The 18,816-nt window shown below is 40.6% G+C and overlaps 1 protein-coding gene and 1 long non-coding RNA gene across 10 annotated transcripts in view; both read right to left on the bottom strand.

Moving 5' to 3' along the window:
- Window positions 1-6,661: 6,661 nt before the first annotated feature.
- Window positions 6,662-8,608, bottom strand: LOC308586847. The gene is made up of 2 exons (XR_014008097.1): window positions 6,829-8,608; window positions 6,662-6,744 (listed from the first exon to the last, which is right to left on the bottom strand). It is a non-coding gene; the product is annotated as an uncharacterized lncRNA (long non-coding RNA).
- Window positions 8,609-10,318: 1,710 nt separating this feature from the next.
- The window catches only part of NFIA (nuclear factor I A), a 427,373-nt gene continuing 418,875 nt past the window's right edge, over window positions 10,319-18,816 (bottom strand). For all 9 annotated transcript variants that reach the window (XM_081193801.1, XM_081193806.1, XM_081193800.1 and 6 more), the window contains one exon: window positions 10,319-17,814. In XM_081193801.1, coding sequence (XP_081049927.1) covers window positions 17,738-17,814 — 77 coding nt within the window. In that variant the 3' untranslated portion in view covers window positions 10,319-17,737. The remainder of the gene's footprint in view (window positions 17,815-18,816) is intronic.

Raw genomic sequence — 18,816 nt, 5'->3', positions numbered from 1 at the left:
GGGTAGTCCAATAAAGGATTCCGGGGGGCGTGGCCCTGTCCGAAACCTATGGAGGTGAGGGCCTAAGGCACGCCCCCGAGTGGTGACCCCGGGGGAGTTCCTAGTTGATGTGCATCAGCAGGACTCCTCCTACTGGTGGTTAACCCTTCCCGCACTTCAAGCGGATAGGCTGAAGTCGGATATAGTCGGTTAGGACCAATGCCTAAGCCAATACCACTCATCACCTGTAACCAATAAAGTTGTGGCCTTATTTAGCCCATTAACCTTAATAATTGTGTCATGTCTCTTTATTTCCACTTGGGGGGGCGGGAACTCGCCATGCAAATCATCCCTGGTGAGTACAGTTCTTGGAGCTATCACATGAAGCTATCATGGAGCTATCACCTTCTCTGTGGCGGGACACCAACAATGGATTTCTTTCCTGTAGAGATCTATTTATCACCACTTTGTTCACATTTAGGTGACATCTGGAAGCATAACTGCTTTTGCAGGCCTTCGATTGGGAGCTGCCCAGAGTGACTGAGGAATCTCAGCCAGATGGGCGGGGTATAAATAAATTATTATTATTATTATTATTATTATTATTATTATTATTATTATTATTATTCAGGACATAGTGCATGCAGTCACATTCACATTGTCGTCTATCATTGTGCATTTTAATTGTATTTTATTACGTAGTGAGGTGTTACTTTTGTTTTTAGCGTTGGATCTTTTTATTGTTGTAAGCCACTCTGGCCTCTTGCAAGAATAAATGAGTAGTAGTAGTCAAATGTAAAAGGTAAAGGACTCCTGGATGGTTAAGTCCAGTCAAAGGTGACTATGGAGTTGTGGTGCTCATCTCGCTTTCAAGCCAAGGGAGCCGACGTTTGTCCACAGACAGCTTTCCAGGTCATGTGGCCAGCATGACTAAACTGCTATTGGTGCACAGAGGACCGTGACGAGTGACAGAGCGCACGGAAACGCCGTTTACCATCCCGCGGCAGCGGTACCTATTTATCTACTTGCACTGGCATGCTTTCTAACTGCTAGGTTGGCAGGAGCTGGGACAGAGCAACAGGAGCTCACTCTGTCACGGGGATTCGAACCGCCAACCTTCCAATCAGCAAGCCTAAGAGACTCAGTGGTTTACACCATAGCGCCACCTGCGTCCCTATTATTATTATTAGTTACAGATATGTAGCCGTGTTGGTCTGCCATAGTCAAAATAAAAAAAATCCTTCCAGTAGCACCTTAAAGACCAACTAAGTTAGTTCTTGGTATAAGCTTTCGTGTGCATAAACACTTCTTCAGATACACACTGTGTGTATATCTGAAGAAGTGTGTGTATCTGAAGAAGTGTGCATGAACACGAAAGCTTATACCAAGAACTAACTTAGTTGGTCTTTAAGGTGCTACTGGAAGGAATTTTTTTGTTATTATTAGTATTATGTTTACATGTAATCTCACTTCTTGTCACATGGAAATTATAGAACCTGCCTAGGTTTGTACATGAGATGTTCCATAAATTATGAAATAAGAGAAACCAAGGGATACATATTGTATAGTGCCCCCAAAGTTAACTTAGTCCCCAGATGCAACTTCATTCCAATTCAAATATTTACAGAATAAGGTTTATCTAACCAAGAAGAGAAAGCCAAGCACGTATAAATGTAACCAATTTGAACATAATGCTGCTTACTTACATTATGAGTTTCCTGAGTTTCCTAAAGTAGCAGTGACTAGTACCTGTCACTGTCAGGACAACCTGATGCATGTTTATTCTGTTTCAATGGGACTTTTCCCCCAGTAAGTGTGTTTAGAATTATCATCAGCTTCTTTCTCTTCCCCCCGCCCTTCCATGCATGACATTTGGAGAGAGCACATTGGCTACTTCTGTCTTAAATTTCATCTGTCCTCTAGAAATACTAGTTTGTTGGAGGAGCAGGGACGAATCCACAAGGACTTTTTGCAAATACGGCCACTATTCATTATCTGGCAGTTCATAGCTCACACTAGTTTACTGTAACGTGCGGTAAGAATGCATCCCTGCAAAAAGTCCTGCACCTTGTCTGTTAGCTAGCATGTCAGCTTGACTTGCATTTCTGCAACAAGCGGGAAAACATTAGGTGGATTAAGTCCCACGTAACAGGGTCACTGAAAGAGTACCTTTCTTTCCAATAGGTCACAATAATGCAATATGTGGGCAGGTGCTATAATAAGAAATACATTTATAGGGCCACTTTTTCAATTTTGTTGCTGCCTAAGGCTGTTAGCTGTCATTCATTTCTTTCCGGAGATGAATCACTGGTCAGAAAAAAAGGCTGTTTAAGGGAACTTATTCATGAAGGCCTTTAAAGGCTTGGCTAGCGTGACTTCTGTGCAATGAAACAAATATCCCTACTTTGAAGGTTTAGGCCCTAACTTTAGGGTGTTCTATATTTAACGCTCACCCCCTCCCATCTTTTTTCACAGGAGTACGATGACATGTATAGTTAGTACCTGTCTAAGTTGTGAGTAAACAGCTGCTTTGACTTTATGCCTGTGTGGAGTTAAGCCTGCTGAAAGCCCCACTTCTACACAACTGTTGAAGGTGCAGGATTCCTGTCCCCTTCTCTAGCTGGCCGCTTTGGTCCTTATCGGAGTTGGGGTTAGAGTTAGAAGAATAGTTAGCATCAAGACATTCTGTTGGAGATAAGTGCTCTGCAGCAAATGTGCACAGTGGGAAAAATTGCTGACAAGTATGAGAAATTTACATGATATTATTATTATTATTATTATTATTATTATTATTATTATTATTATTATTATTATTACAAACTGGGGTGGGGGAATGTGAATAACTTTAGACTGGAAAAGTTAGAAAAGGACAGAGACCTAAATTAACAAGATTCAACGCTTCCTAAAAATATATGACAAAATGCAAAATAGAGAATATGGACTATAGGGTCCATATTTGCAATTACGCCAAAGCATAATTGCAGCCAAGTTTGTCTTGGGGGTAGCAATTGGCAAAAGCAAAGGGGAGCTGGGAAGAGACGGGCGAGTGCTTAGGGAGAAGCCTAGTGTGAAGGAATCCTTAAAAATATGGCTTTTGTTCTAAGTAAGTGAGAAGGAAGATTGCACTGAAGTTATCATGCAGCCTCATCTTAGTGTGCCTACTGAGCAGAATTTGAGTTATGATTACATAAATCTCCATTTCAAATTTATTGCCATAATTTATCAGCTCATGTTGCTGAATGGCCAAGTAGTTAATTTTAAAATGAAGTGGTGCTATTTTCATTAATACCCTTGTGCTAACTACCTATCAAAACACTCAGAGGCAATTAATACCATGTTGCCGAAGTACTGAACCAATAAATATCTCCAGTACTGGCTTGTCTGTGGCAGATAAAAGGCATTAGACTAACCTACTCCCTTAATAATGCTTTTCCATTCCCTTTCTTCCCATGTCCCTAGAAACATTTTACACTTTAAGGAAGAGATTAAATAGCCCAATAAGCTAATAACATGAATTTAAAAGGCTGGTATTTTCTTTCTCATACCCACGACATCCAAGAGAATTCGTCAGGCTGTCTCTGCAGTATTAATAAGCTTGAAAGGTGATGCAAAATCCTGAAGGTTATATATCTCCAAAACTAAACATATTTAGCTCAAACAAGGGACCTTGTAATGTCTTTATTTGTTAATTTTCAAGGAGTTAAAATATACTAGGGAATTGAAATTTCTTGTTTGCACACTATCTCCTGCTTCTCTCCCAGCAGTTCTCTGGCTATGAATGGACTCAGGACTCAAATTAAAACTTCGGGTTGCAGCAAGAAAACAAGAACCATGCAAAGGATATTTGCTCCACTGTTCCACCAGTAGAGTTGCATCAGTAGGAAAAGCATGTCTGAGAGCTACCAGACTAGATTACTGTACTGAACCAACAGAGTTGCGGAGACTGTGCAGAGACTGTAACAGGAGTCTTGAATTGGCTCCAGAAAACAAATCTTATGTTTTCCCCTTACGTATTCAGGCTATCACCATGCAAAGGGGTAGGGGGTAGGGGAGGCTGCTGTTTCAGTGCTGGAAGGTTTCTAAACATATTCCAGAAGCATAACTGATGAGAAGATTGACACTGAGGGAGTCCAGCTGAACCCCTTGACCTTCATTACAAGAGTGGATTACAGAAAACTCTTGACCAGATGGTTCCTGCTCTTGGATTAGGATACTCCTCCAGGTTGGTGCCTTTTGATGTCCATGACAAAAGGCTGTGAGGATGGAAGGTGAAGTTTTGTTTGTGTGGATAAGAGTGGTCTAAAGATGACTGATGCATTGTTCGAAACCAGGCAGACAAGATTTGAAGACAAAAGGAAAAATGGGATACTGTGTTATCAGGGTTTCTGATAGTGATGAGGCTTCTAAGTGAACATACTTAGCAACCTTCTTCAGACCAACCCATTCAATATGAGAAGGTCAGGAGTGGGGAACAGATGCAGGGGACCTTGGGGGCATATTTAGCCCTTGTGTAATCAGGCTGAATGTGTTAAAAGAGGCTTTTGTCAGAAAATAATCATGCCCAGAGGATGACCTAGCACCTGAGCTTAAAAACATGATCAGTGTCCCAACCCAGGGCTTTGTTATCAACAACATCATGGATCCAACAGTCTCTGCATCAGTGGAAGAGACCTGCCAGCGAAAATTAGTTGAGATGGCTCTCTCTCACTCTCTCTCTTTCCCCAACAGCTATGGATGGTATTGTTCAGGCAGGAAGGAGTAAGTCTCATTTCTTACACAGGATAAACATAAACATCATAAACACTCTCTGGGCTGGGAAGACACAGACATTCTGTACTGGAAAGTTTTCTGTAGGCATTCTGTTAAAGGATTTATAGCCGGGATAGAGATTTGAATCTCAATGCTGCTACTGTCACTCTATGATTAAAATTTTTGGGATCAGTCATTTCTCATGCAGTGATTGAGTCATTTTAGGCTTTAAAATGTGAATGTCTGTTTTGTTTTGTTTTGTTTTTTAAAGTTCCATTAATTGACCCCTGGAAGTGGGACTTCAACTTTCCTTGAAGTCTGGCAGAACACTTTGCCTGCTGGTGTTGGGCCCTAACAGCTAGGAACCAAAACCTCATTCCTGGAAATGCATCATAGTTCCCTGGGGTTTGGGAATAATGCTGCAACTGCAAACCATAGTCCTTCAAGGCAGGTTTCTGTACCTACTGAAGCTGCATCAGGGCAAGTTGCTGAAAAAGTGCTAACTTCTAAGTCAAGGATCAGATGTAATAGCTGGCGTTTCTTTGTTATTGTAGTGTATATGCAGCATATATACATATAGCCAGTTTCCTTACAAAGGGAGAAGTTTCCCCTCCCACGTTTCCAGAACTAACCATTGGCAAAAAATGTGGGTGGGAGAGAGAGAAATAAAATACGAGATATCCCAGTAAACATTAGTGATGTAGCAGAAGACTCCATGGCCCCTAAATGGACAGCCATATTCCTACCAATCAGGAACAAACCCCAAAGAGGATGCCTTCACCTCAGCATGGTTCCCCTTTATTACAACAACATAAACCCCCACAACAGCCTACAACTCAAGATGGCTAATCTGACCTCTACCCACCCTCTCTCTCACACACAAACAAAATCACTGCAATCAACTAAATGCAACCAACTCTGGCCTTTCCAACCTCTCGCACCACCAACAAAAACAAACAGATAAATAGAAACCTATCCTTGCAGCGCCGACACAAAAGCTCCACACAAAAATGAAAAGTCACTACCTGCCCTTTCTCCCCCCGCTTCCGCCAACCTCACAATCTCTATGACAGCAGTGTCCTCACAGCGAATGAAACTGACCTGTAGAAAGGCCTCTCTGAATTGAAAACTGCATGTACCCTTGTTAATTATGAACCTTCTTTAATAAAAACAACTAAAAAGAAAAAGGAAACAGCAAAAGCAGGGACAAGCAAACCTGCCAATTTCAGTCTTTTACCTCCCCTGCCCCACTTACCTTCAGTTCTCCGCATTTCCAGCTTGCAATTTTTGAAAACCCATATACATGTTTCCCTTAAGATACAACATGTCTCTTTGTAGCCTAATAGAGTTTTCTGCTGTTTGTAGTGGAGGTTGGGGTCTAATTGCTGCCTGAGTGACTGCAGCTGTGGGGTTGGGGTTTGGCCAGGGCCTGCCTTACTATAACAGCTGGTTCTGCCGTGGGAGGGTGGTGGTGGTGGGATCAACTGTGGCTGGGTTGGCCCCATGGAGACGCAGGGATGGCCTGTGTTTTCAGTCGGACTATAGAAGCGTAGGCCAGGCACTGTGTGAGACAGGCCTGTGGCCTTCAAGCAGGGTGAGAGCCTGGTTGAGGGGAAGTTTGGTTTGGTTGCATTCCCCCTGAGAGGCAGGTGGAGGTGAATAGCTAGGGCTTTTGACCAGGCCCATGCAGAAGGGGGCAGCAGCCAGGTACCCTTGCCCCTGGCCTCAGGGGGTCCTGGAAGGGGCCTGCTGGACTTCCCCTGTCGTGCCAAGAAGGCCCTGTGCCTCCCAGCCAATCACTTGAGGCACTTTTAATAGTTCAGCACGTCAACGCTGCGGAACTGACCCAGGAATAGATTTGGCCTGGCAACAGTCAAAACGGTCAGGTGGATGGAGGAAAGTATCCCAGTACTGACTCTTTCCAAGCTTTAGAGATATTTGATCATCTTTTACTGTGTTCAGCAGAGGTGGTGTTCCTCTTTCACCAACACGAAAGTCACTGCTGCAAACACATTTCTGCTGGAGAATAAAGGAGAGAGGAGCACGTTTAGCTATTTCCCCTCATTTGCAGGGAAGGATGAAGCAGAGCGTATTACTTACCTTGAGACAATGCAGGACAGGAGGGAAGGCATTCCTCCGCTATCCTCTTTTGCCAGGAACTGGGGGAACTGGAACTGAGTTGATCCTGTTTGAGGTACAGCAAGATGAAACCGCCCAGGTTTCTAATGTGTTACTCTATAGAGTTTTGCTGTATGTTTGATATGAAACCATATCTGATCTTTATCTTTTCCTTGAGAGTGCATTCTTCAGCCCACTATAACTCTGCAGCCATTTGTATTAATAAAAATAGGAATTGTACTCATATGAAGCAGCAAGAAGGCTGGGCTGTAGAGTATTAAAGGCCCAGTTCCGTTCTGTAGTTCAAAAGGAAGCAGCTCCCAATGAACAGCAACTGAAAACTGAAGTACTGTACAGTATTTCTGTTTGCTGCAGGGGCTGGAGCTTAAAGGAAGCTACCTGACAGGGCAGAGGTAAAAATTCAGTGCCAGGCCCCTTCATCACCACAGCACTAAATGTTGAGGAAGTTCCTGGTTTATAGCTCATATGACTGGGCCACTGCAATTTGAGCCTGTGTGTTTGTGTGAAGGAGAGAGAGATGCCCCTGACTGGAAGCAGCAATAAAATGAAACTGACCTCTTTCAGTATTTTGTAACAAAAGGAGGGTTGTTTTAAACCATTATTCAAGCTTTGCACCTAGGTTACTGAAGCCCATGAGCATTCCTTGTACTTGAAGCATTAGCATTTATTTCTGTGGCATTTGTTTAGGCTCTCCAGCGGCTGGCAATTTCCTACCCAAGAAGAGCATATTAATACAGTGAAAATTAGGCCATCCCTGCCAAGCTGTGCCAATGTTAGAATCTGGAAGCCACCCAGATACTGATTAAAATAGCCAGTTAACAGAAGTCCCACCACTCTGCTCTGCCTGAGGTGTACGGCTCTCTGCCTGCTAGGCCAAGTCGGCCAAATTCTGTGCTCAGTGTAGAGCATGCAAATGCAGCAGGTTTGCCCGATTAATAAAATGTATTCAAGCTGCAAATCATTTGTGTGTGCATGTGGGGGGGGGGGAGGTTGGAGGAAATGCAAAGCTCAGAAAGGGGTAAGTGAGAAGTGATGGGAAGGCATGAAAGCCGATTGCCAGGAAAAAGTGAAATCCCTTGTTAGAGTAGATAGCACCCCACAAGGGTTTCATTCTTTTATAGAATAAATATAAAGCCTAGGGTATTTATTCTTACTCTCTACAAATTTTACATTTATGGGTGAAAGGCAACACCTCTGCAAAATATGCATCTTATTAAAAGCTGAATATACCATGACTCAATGTAGGGAACTTGTATGAGTGCAGGAGCTCCAATGTGCACATAATGTTCCTGGGCACATGAGATTCACCAGTCATTACTATGAAGGAGATATTTGCTTGCATAGCCTTGGCCAAACAGATTTGTTCCCTCCATGAGGATCAATGGAGAAACCCTCACAATTAAGCTATCCTTCATAGCCTTCTGGGTCAGGGCAAACAAATAGCATCTGGAATGAAATGGAAACTGGGTATTTTAAACTGTAATGTGTTATTTTTCAGTATGCTTCAACACAGAGGGAGCTTCAGAAATGCAGAAGAAAGATGCTTGAAGTTGGATCCACTAGGGCTACAAAATTATTATTTCCAATGGTTTTCTTCTGGCAGGTCTCCCCAGTGAGGCTTGCCTGGTATTGTTTCAGCACCAGGTAAAAATTAATCTCTCCCCCTCCCCCACTCCAGACTGTTGACAGATAAGGATGATGTCTTTGCTGCAAGTCCTCTTCTAAAGCTTCTTGTGATGGTTATCCTTCATATATGTTTTCGTATGAATGTGTTAAAATAATAATGATAATAATAAATATATACATGTACAACTGGATGCCGTTGCTGAAAAGTACATACCACCTCATGATACAGATGCTGTAGGCCTTTTACCCACTGCCTTGTGCGACATTTCATTGTCTCTCAAGACAGACGGATGCCAACAACAACAAAGTTATTATGAAGAGCAAGATTCAGATTATACCCCAGTTGTGAGCACTGCTTCAATCTCATCCTTTTGAGAAGGACATGCAGGAGGGGGCTCCACCTTATACTGTGCTTGACATTGGCAAACTCCCCAAGCCCCAACTGCAATCTGATCTTGGTCTTGCATGCCTTCCAGTTGGCCCAAGAAACAATGTTCTGACAAAATTTAAGAAACCTGACATGTTCTTTCTGTTCTTAAACTTATATATCCTCCCACCCAGCAACCAGAACAGTTTTCTTTAACTAGATCCTTATTGCAGGTCTGTGTGATCACCTCCTAATCTCCTCATCCTCTTTAAAAGCCTAATATACTTAGGCGCCTCCCTGCTGGCTTCTTGAATTTTCTTATCTTGGAAACCTAGTATAGCTGCTGTGGATGAGTTCTGACCATGTTTGTATATAACCCCGAACACTCTGGGGGCTTTTTTTGGTGTGTGTCTGACAGAACCGAAGAGATGTTTGGTCAGAAGGCCCCCCATTTTGGTGAAAGAACAAGGGATGCAGCATGTGACTATCATTCTCACATCAAGGGCAGAAGCAACAAACCATTTCTACAGCCAGAGGCTTCAAATGAAAGGAAAGTGCTACTGTTGTCTTGTCCTGCTTTCTTGCCCTGTTTTTGGGCTTCCCAATGGCACCTAGCTGCCTACTCTGTGAAACAGAATGCTGAACTAGACAGATTTTTTGTGTAGTCCAATAAGGTTCTTACGTGCCTGTGGAATTTGAGAAGGGCCTTTTAAATAACCTGAATGTTAAATCCTCCCCCATTCATGCATTTCTTTGCCTATGTGACGCTGCTCTGTTACAACATTGGAGCGGGCAGCAAGTAAGCATGAAACTGCGCCCAGAGCAATGGGTGATCAGGCCAGACTCAGCTGTGGGTATTGCAGCGCTTGTCCTGCAAATTTGTAAGCTGCCAGTCCAGTTGGCTTCTGAATGTGGAGTGTGGAATGTGGGGCAGCACAGATAGCAAAACTTCTTGGGACAGATCTACATTTACGATGGGATACTGAGATGGCAGTGCCTTGCACTGAGTGCTTGAAGATTTGTCTGACAGCTGTAGAAAGGCGGGATCTTGTTAAATTTCATAACAGGTTAAACGAAGTGTGTGAGAATTGATATGAGGCAATAATGAGGCCATTCAAAACTCTTAATGTTGTAGGTAGGATCTCTGGGAACCCTAGTGTAGACTGAATATTTAGATAAGAGAACCCAAAATGCTCTCCTGAACATTTTCACTGGGCTACCTCGTTGAAACAAAATACTAATATATGGTGTTTCAACAAGGTAAAGGTAAAGGGACCCCTGACCATTAGGTCAAGGTAACCCAGTGTAAATTTCAGTGGAGCATCCTGGGTTCTATATCAAGCCGTCATACAATGATCTCATTGTTTCACTATATCACCTAAAAACCGTGCTCCCACTACAGTGAGTTTAAGAGATACAAAAAGATACTTGCATACACACTGTAAAGAATGAGAAGTCTTGTTAGCATTAGCAATTTTTTATTTTCCTTTTTTGTTGCATAGGAAATGCAGTACTTGCTTCCAGTAATCGTATTGTAATGTGAGAGGGTGGTAGCACTAATGGTTGAATACAAGAGTTAAACTAATCCACACCAGCTCAAAAACCTGCAGAGATTTAGTTGAAAAAAGAATGGATGCCCACAGTGATTCTCAACCAATTGCAAATTATCACAGAACATAATAAAACTAAAATGATAACTCTGAGAGTCAATACAAGGATACTAGAGGCACAAGGGACCCGATTCATTAAAAAAGTAGAGACACAGGGGTATTAACACAGGGCTGAGGTTATTTTGCAGCAGATCTCTCACATGTCCATTTTGTTACACCAAAATGAAAAAGAATTTCTCAATATTTGAACAGGAGAAGAGCCTGCTGGATCAAGCCCAATGGCCCATCTAGTCCAGCATCCTGTTCCCACAGTGGCCAACCAGATGCCTATGGAAAACCCACAAGCTGGCTTCAAGCCCAAGAGCCCTCCTGTGGTTTCCAGCAACTGGTATTCAGAAGCACTGCTGCCTCCAAATGCCGAATCAGAGTATAGTCATCATGGACCTTTGATAGCCCCCTCCTCCATGAATTCGTCTAATCCTCTTTTAAAGCCACCTAGGTTGGTGGCCATCACTGCCTCCAGTGGGAGCGAGTTGCACTGTGTCCATAAGTACTTTTGATTGGCAGAACTGAGCAAGTGAGCCGGTGACTGTCTAATTGTGCAAAGAAGCCAACAGCAGGTCAGTTGTGGGTATTCTCATTTGCTGAATGTTCCCACTAACACATTTTGCAAGCCTGCAAAGTGGCTGCAAAATCAGTTTCCTGCCTTCTTACAGTAGCAACAAAAGTGAAGGTACAGGTGGGAGACTGTCCACTCAGACACTTTGCTCTAGTCAATATTTGTGCTCTCCAAGATCAGATTAGTAGAATGCCTTCTCTACATGGAATCGCCAAGGTCTTTTTCAGCTCTTGCATTTATACTACAGATCATGATGATTCCTGGCTTCATCCTTTCTATCTTGGGGTAGTGGTGGGAGTTCACTGATTTGAGGCATTGCTGTAAATGAGGATGCAGGATGCAGGAATGAGTACATGAAATCTAGTGAAATACTGAATTAGAAGTATTCGCTCTAACATTGCTTTGCACTCGGAAAGATTATGAAGTGAAGTACAAAACCTCTGCACAAAGTCTAGCAGATTATGCTATGGCCAAGAGAATTTTGTTCAGCAGGACAGTAAAAATCCCTTATCTGTGCAAAGTGCAGAATAAGGATGCTCTCATCAACTTATTATCTTCTAGGGATCCTTCCCCTTGTCAAATGATGTGTATATTGAAGGTGTTCTGCCTCCTGATGGACATGAAATCAGGTGAACTCTTGGTAACAATAACATGCTAAAATTTGTTCTTGTCATGGGGGCAGAGGAGGGGGCCCTCAAATTTGGGGTAAGAATCATACAACAAAATCCTATGTTAATGCCTAGTGACTATTTATGAATCGGGCCCAAAGTTTATACAGACTTTTGAAGGAAAAAATTGCAATGGTGCATGAAACTAAATAGCCACATGAGGTTGGGTTTTAAAAAAGGTTCTTAAAAGTTTGTTTTAATATGAGGAGGTCTGATGTGAAGAAGGGTCAAGCATGGGTACCTGGTTTAAACACTGTCAACGAAGAAACCACTTTCAATGTCAGTTCCAAGTTGGAGAATTGTTCCTTACATTGAAATGATGTCTTATTTTTCTTCTGAGATAAGCTCTTAAGAGTTCTTATGGATGCTTCTAAGCAAAGGAAAAAATACCACCAGGCATGGATTTCTGATTTCAAACCCTATGCCTGCCCTTATTAATAAAAAAAGTTGCCCCCAACAAATAATACTGAATTTTAAGTTAAATGTATATATCCAAAATACTGAAAACACTCAAAATCAAGGAGAGAAAAAAACAGAATTTGTGTTCTCAGTGAAATATCTTTAAACCTATCTGACAAGAACCAAGTCAGAAAAAAGACTAACATAACTTTGAGTAATATTCATACAGCTCACTAAGCATTATGGAATAGCATGCATTAATATTGTACGGTTATTTTACATCACCTATATCAGAAGGTTCTGACAGACAGCGAAGGCTACTGGTGTAGAAAAAATCTTACTTCAGAAGAGCAATATAATACAGATTTCACAGGCACTACATTTTTAATATATCAGGTATTATGCTGGTTTTCTTATATTTCTTTCTGTCCTAAAGCTGGCATTTATAATAATGACCAAAAAGGCAAGGATTGAAGTAAACGGAAACTAGATACCAAAGTTGATATATTTCTTTTTTCAGATTTATATTAGTGCATAGTTCTCATGCAGATAAACACTGCTATGCATTTACATTGTTGGAAAGCAGAGTGAATTGAGCCCCAAGTTGTCACATTTTTGTAAATCATTTTGCCAGCCTGTAATAGCACCATGTAATGGATTTGCATTAAACATTAAATTGATTTCAGAATTGGTGACACAGTATTCACTACAGTTAAGTGCTATGGAATAGCTTCAATGTTACCTGCTATATATCAAAGCAATTTTCATCCCACTGCTTTTTTATTGGAAAAAATAAAAGGAAAATGTACTCGATACTAATTAGACTATTGCACAGCCTTGGACTTGATGGTGGCATAGCCGGGTTTTACTGTCAAACAGTAATACATGCATTGACTTCAAGACAAAATTGGCTTTGTAAGCTTGATTTAATGGAAACCTTGCCTGGTAGGCAGAGTTCACTTCATGAGACGTCCCACAATAGATCTCATGAAAGATGAGTTTCTGTTAGGTGCCATTGAAGCTCTCCTTACATTTTCATGCCGGTCGTGGTTTGCAATGTTTGTTCTATGGAGGCCTTCTACCAAAGTAAAATCATTTTTTTTAAAAAAGAAAGATATTTCCAGAGACACAATGTAAAGTATAATATTAAGTGACATTTTGTTTAAAAAGAAAAAAAAAACACAAGGAAAAATACCTGTTTTATGCCACGTATCTTGGTTTTTTTGTCTTTTGTTTTGTGTGTGTATGTATGTATGTGTACAGTAAATGTTAACACTGTTACTACAAAGCTGAAAAATATATGGAACAAAAAGAAAACTGTGTAAGAAAACTAGGTAGAGGAATTTTACATATTCCTGTGGGCTGACTGAATACTGTGGGGGAAAAGGGTTCTATTCCTTCACTTTTCAACTCTTAAGAGAAGAGGGAGAGATCACCAAACAGCCAAGGTATACTCCCGGTGACTGACGTTGGATATCACTATATAACATGATTAATAAATACTTTATTGCAGGGGTGTGCAGAATGACAACAAGCTAAAGTCCTATTTTGAAAAGTGGTCGAAAGAATAGGAAACTACTAGTGGAGTCAATTCACAGAGAGCAGTGTTATTTTGCAGGGGGCGGACTGAGGCGGAAAATGGGAGCGAGAGCCGGTGTTGTGCATCTGGCGGTTTTAAAAGAAAGGATCAGAAAGAAAAGTTGTTTGCACAAAGAATAAAAACCAATTTTGAAATGGGGAATGGACATGTGAATCTGATTCTGAAGTGTGACCCAGGATTATTTCTCTATTGTAGACTGCACACCCCATGCAGTTGTCTCTCCTCAGATCTCCATTCTCTGCTCTACTTTGAGGAATAAAACTCTGTTTGTTCTCCACACCTGAACAGATCTGAACTGCTGTGTTTCTGCATGACAATAAGATGAACCAAAATTTAATTTAGTGTCTTTAATACTTTACAACCCCTGTTGGTAAACACCCTTGACCGCCTACCTAATGTTTAAAGCCTTTAAAACAATTTGTTTTATGAGATTCCGATCAGAATTCCCTAACTTTACCATCTTCAAACTTAATACGATAAAACACCTTCAAAAATACAGCATATCTGCAATGTCCATTTACAATGGTTCTTCAGTAGCCTATACTTCTCAAGCATAGGAATATGCTATACTATTGAGATAAGGAGAGAGGGGAAAAAAATAACTGTATTTAAATACATACAAAAGGAAACAGGAAAGTTTTCAACTTAAATCCAGTTCCCAGAGGGGAAAAAAGCAATTCTATGAATGCTGCCTTTATAACGAACAATCAGAAATTCCACTAAGCTAATTTGACAGAAATTTTCCTCATTTAAACAACATTACAAAAGTCCTGCATTATAAAATAGGGTAGAATAAATCAGTGTAATCAATAAAACTATACAACATACAAATTACATCGCTTCTGAGTGGGCAGATTTGATTCTCTCTCTCTTTGCGGCCATGACTACGGCATGCTCACTAAAAACAACTAACTGCCCAAACTATTGCTTAGTTTGCTTTGTTTTTGTTTTTTTAAAAAAGGGTGCAATTTCGTTGTATATACAACCAATTTACTGGTTATACCTTGGCTTATAGCAAGGTTCTGACAAAATGTTTGTCTAGGCTTTTTTTCCCTTCACTGTGAAGCACTGAAAGCTGCTAATTTTTTTATTTTTTATTTTTTTTTAGTGCACATATGTTTTAATAAAGTAATGCCCTGCTAAGTGCTATAGGGAAGGCAAAGGATGCTGGCTAGTGGATGTGATACCATAACACTAACAATCACACAATACAACGGAGCAAATGACTACTCAACCACTTATTTGACATATATGAAAATCCAAAACATTTTTTTCCTTAAATAGAGAATAACCAGTAAACAATTTTCAGAACTTGGAAGTTTTAAAAACGTGCATATAAAAATGGGCATTATATACTTTTTATTGAATGTGGATTGATTGCAATCTGCTAATAAAAATGGGTGTGGGATTTGAAGAAAAAGGGAGGGTTTTTTTTTAAGGCTTGCTTGTGAAAGGAACAGTTGTAAAACAAAAATTGCTTGAAGCAGGGTTCAGCTTAGTGCTTCACAGTTTGACTGCTTCTCTAAGAAGAGCCCTTCCTGCGTGTGCATTCAAAAATCACAAAAAAGTACAAAGACAAACACCTAAAATACACTGCGTCAAGTGCAGCACCGACTTTGGTCAAATAAAAAAAAAATTAAAGAAAAATTAAGAATTGCTAAGCTTTTCTTCTACATGATATAAGCAGGTATTGCATATTTTCATATATCTGGGAAAAAACAAAAAAAAAACAAACAAAAGGAAGACTCCAAATAAAATGTAAAATGCAGCAACATCAAAAATACTGATAATCTAGCATCTACAGATCTCAGAATAGCACTGCCACTGACCGTACAGGACAAGAAAACACTACCGCTATCTGTGGAACAACTAACATCCTACTGAATTCTAAGATGCTGAAACTGACAATGGCTGACATAAAAGTCACATTTACAAAAAAGTGTCTCCAAATGCTTGACTAGGGAAAAAACCCCTTTCAATATAGGAACATGTGCAACAATTCCACAAATAATCGCTATCCAGGGCAAGGCACATTGATATGGAATTTGTTTTTGTTTTTGTTTCGTGCAAATCAATAAAACAAAACAAAACAAAAAATTAGTTTCAGGGAAAAGATGAGGAGCAAAGTGTCTTCCCAAGAAATTCAGTTTACTTGATTGTATAGGACAGTAGTAGAAACCCTTCTGAAGGGCCGAACAAACATAGTTTAAAGGCAAGTGCCTGGATTAGGGATTACAATATTGTGTCTTAATGCACTCTACTTTACCCTACATTAACTATATAAAAATTAGTTACTAACACTAGAACATGCAGAGAATTTCTCTGATTAGCGAGACTCGCCAACCAGAACGTATATATATGTATAATATAGGAAACCTTCTTAAAGTTGCATGGGAAGCAAAGGGGTGCTCCGCTGTCTGGTAGGAAAAAAAAAATCACTTGCATTTTTTTCCTGTTTTTTTTTTCCTTTTTCTTTTTTTTGTACATAAGATCAGGACATTTTGGGTCCAAACTTTTTTTCTTCTTCTCAGCAAGTGTCCTTGCTTTGAACTGGTATAAGATGTAGAATCAGCATTTTGCTTCTGTTTTGTTGCCTTTGCAGTTCAGAAAAAAACCAACGCCAGTTCAGGGACACAAAGGCGTTTTATTTTCTGGACAGCTTTCTCTTATTAGCTCAAGGGCCACAGTCCAACTCAGAGTGAAGCATACTTAAGGACATTTGTTTCAATGGGCTTAAGCACACCTACCTCCGTGTCTGGTTGTGGCCAACGTATTTTGAGAAGTGATATACCCTATATTGCCGGAAACACATACGATTTTATCAGAATTGGCATAATCTATTATAGTGACTTTTAGCTTATAAAATTAACAGATATTATGATTTAATTTTAATTATGTGCTTTGATAACAGAAAATGATTAATTAGCATTTAATGTAGATAACATATTGTGGTAAAAGCACCATTAAATTTTGTATTTCTTTTTAAATTTCCTTCAGTTTTAAAGGGATACAAGTTTAACAATAAAAAACATAAAAAGCAAAAATAGCTCCCCCCTTTTTTTTCTTGCAAGGCTGTTTTTTACCCCGATAATTTAGAGTCCTGGGGTGGTAGGACTTGGAAAACAAAAATAGAATTTTCAACAATCTCTATCTTACAAAGATATTTAGCTATCCAATGAAATTGCACTTTTCTCAATTCAAAATTCGATTGTTTTGATTGATTCCTGTCAGTTTCTATCAAAACAGACCAACTTCCCCATTTCCGTGTGGATTTTATATCATGTTGAAAATCATCAAAAATGTTTCATGTAAGTGCAGCATTTAAACCCTTTTTTTCTTTTTCATGTGAACAGCAGTAGGTTGATATTTTATATTTCTCTGCAACTTGAGTGGAAATCAACCTGTTGATAATGCTCTTATGATTCATGTCACATATCTAACTGCCGACTGTAAAATTAAAAACAAAACAAAACACCTGATATGTTACAGAAAAAAACATGCCCCATGTCTGTCCTGTAAGTTCTATATTGCAGAATTCAGCTACTACAAAAGTTATCATGTATGTGTGTTCCTTATGATCTCTCAAGAAGTCCCACACCTATATGGGAAATTAATCAGTGAAAATACTGTAAAACAGCTAGGCGCCATGTGGAAAGTGTTATAACAGCAAGTCAGTAAGCAGCCAGCAGGCTAGCTCTACTACCCAGTGTCCCTAATGCTTACACTACCAGTTGAAACACTTCAAAAATTATGAAGCCCAAACATTTCCAGCACCATATGAGAAATTACATCGGTCACTAAGGTGTTCTTTTGTTTTAAAAAAATCCCCTCCTCCCGCCCCCCCAAACAATGTTACGGCCCTTGTCAATCAACCATAACTTTTGCCGTTTCTGAATGCGAGCAGTTGCTTGCTGTCAATATCTGTTCATCTCCCCTTCCATGGATGCGAAGTAACTGCACTGTGTTGCTGCTGCTTCCATGTTACAGAGTTGGGAAGGGGTCGGGTGGTCTGTCTGGTGGGTGGTGGGAAGCTGTGAGTTTTATCCCAGGTACCAGGACTGCAAGAAGGAAACAAAAAAGAAAGGAAAGATTGATTTATTTTTAGTATTTATGCAATGCTTTCAGCAGAATCCCTGGCATGTTCATGGCTATGTGTAAAGAAACCTAGGAATTAACAGTGAATCATTTGGCTATTTCTTGTGCCAAGGTACTAAACCAGTGAAATCACATGACATTGCACCTCTTCTTATTCTTTTTACATAGAGATGACTGAACACTAAATAAGAAAATTGCAAATCATTACACAGATGTGACGGATGTGTGTATATTTGAACATATGGAAGAGACACAAGTTGTCATGAGTGCTGCTCTATCCATGAACTGTCACTTAAATAATAAACCTGTAGGGCAGAGATTCTCAACATTTTTGGGTCCATGGCTCCCTTGACCAACTCCATTCTTTCCATGGTACTCCTGTGGGGTTCAGGAGCCCAGTTATGTCACCCCTTGTCTGCAGAGCTGGCAGGCCCTCACAGCTTTTCGAACACCCTCCCTTGTGGAGTGTTCCCTCAGCCTCCTCTCCTCTCCTCTCTCCTTGGGAGTCCTCTGGGCAGCCGCTGCCGCTTGTCTCTGAGCTGCCCCCAAAGAGAGGTGCCTCTTCACACTGCCCCAAAGTGGCCTGGGAAGCACCTCCTGGTCAGCCCCAGAGGCACCATTTGCCTTGGAAGCTTGTAGCCAGAGCTGCTGCAACAAACAGCTGTGCAAGCCTTTGGGAGGCAGAGACGTGAGAGGGAATCAGAGGAGGAAGGAAAGAGGGACAGAGGCCAGTGTTGCCCATGTTGCTACTGCACACTGGTTGAAAACCACTGCTGTAGGGAGCCCAAAAGTAGGTTTAGGCAGTTGAGGAGGGAGGATAAAGCAGCTGTACAAGAAGCGTGTGGCTTTCTGCTACATAAAGATTTCAGGAGCTGCTTGGAACTTTAGAAATTCTGGCAATACAATGAGTATTATGAGCTACACATTCCATGAAAGCATTAAGACCATCTTGGATTAAAGTAATC

The sequence above is a fragment of the Podarcis bocagei genome (assembly GCF_964188305.1).
Source record: "Podarcis bocagei genome assembly, chromosome: 5".
Taxonomy (NCBI): domain Eukaryota; kingdom Metazoa; phylum Chordata; class Lepidosauria; order Squamata; family Lacertidae; genus Podarcis; species Podarcis bocagei.
This window is presented reverse-complemented; position numbering and strand designations above follow the sequence as displayed.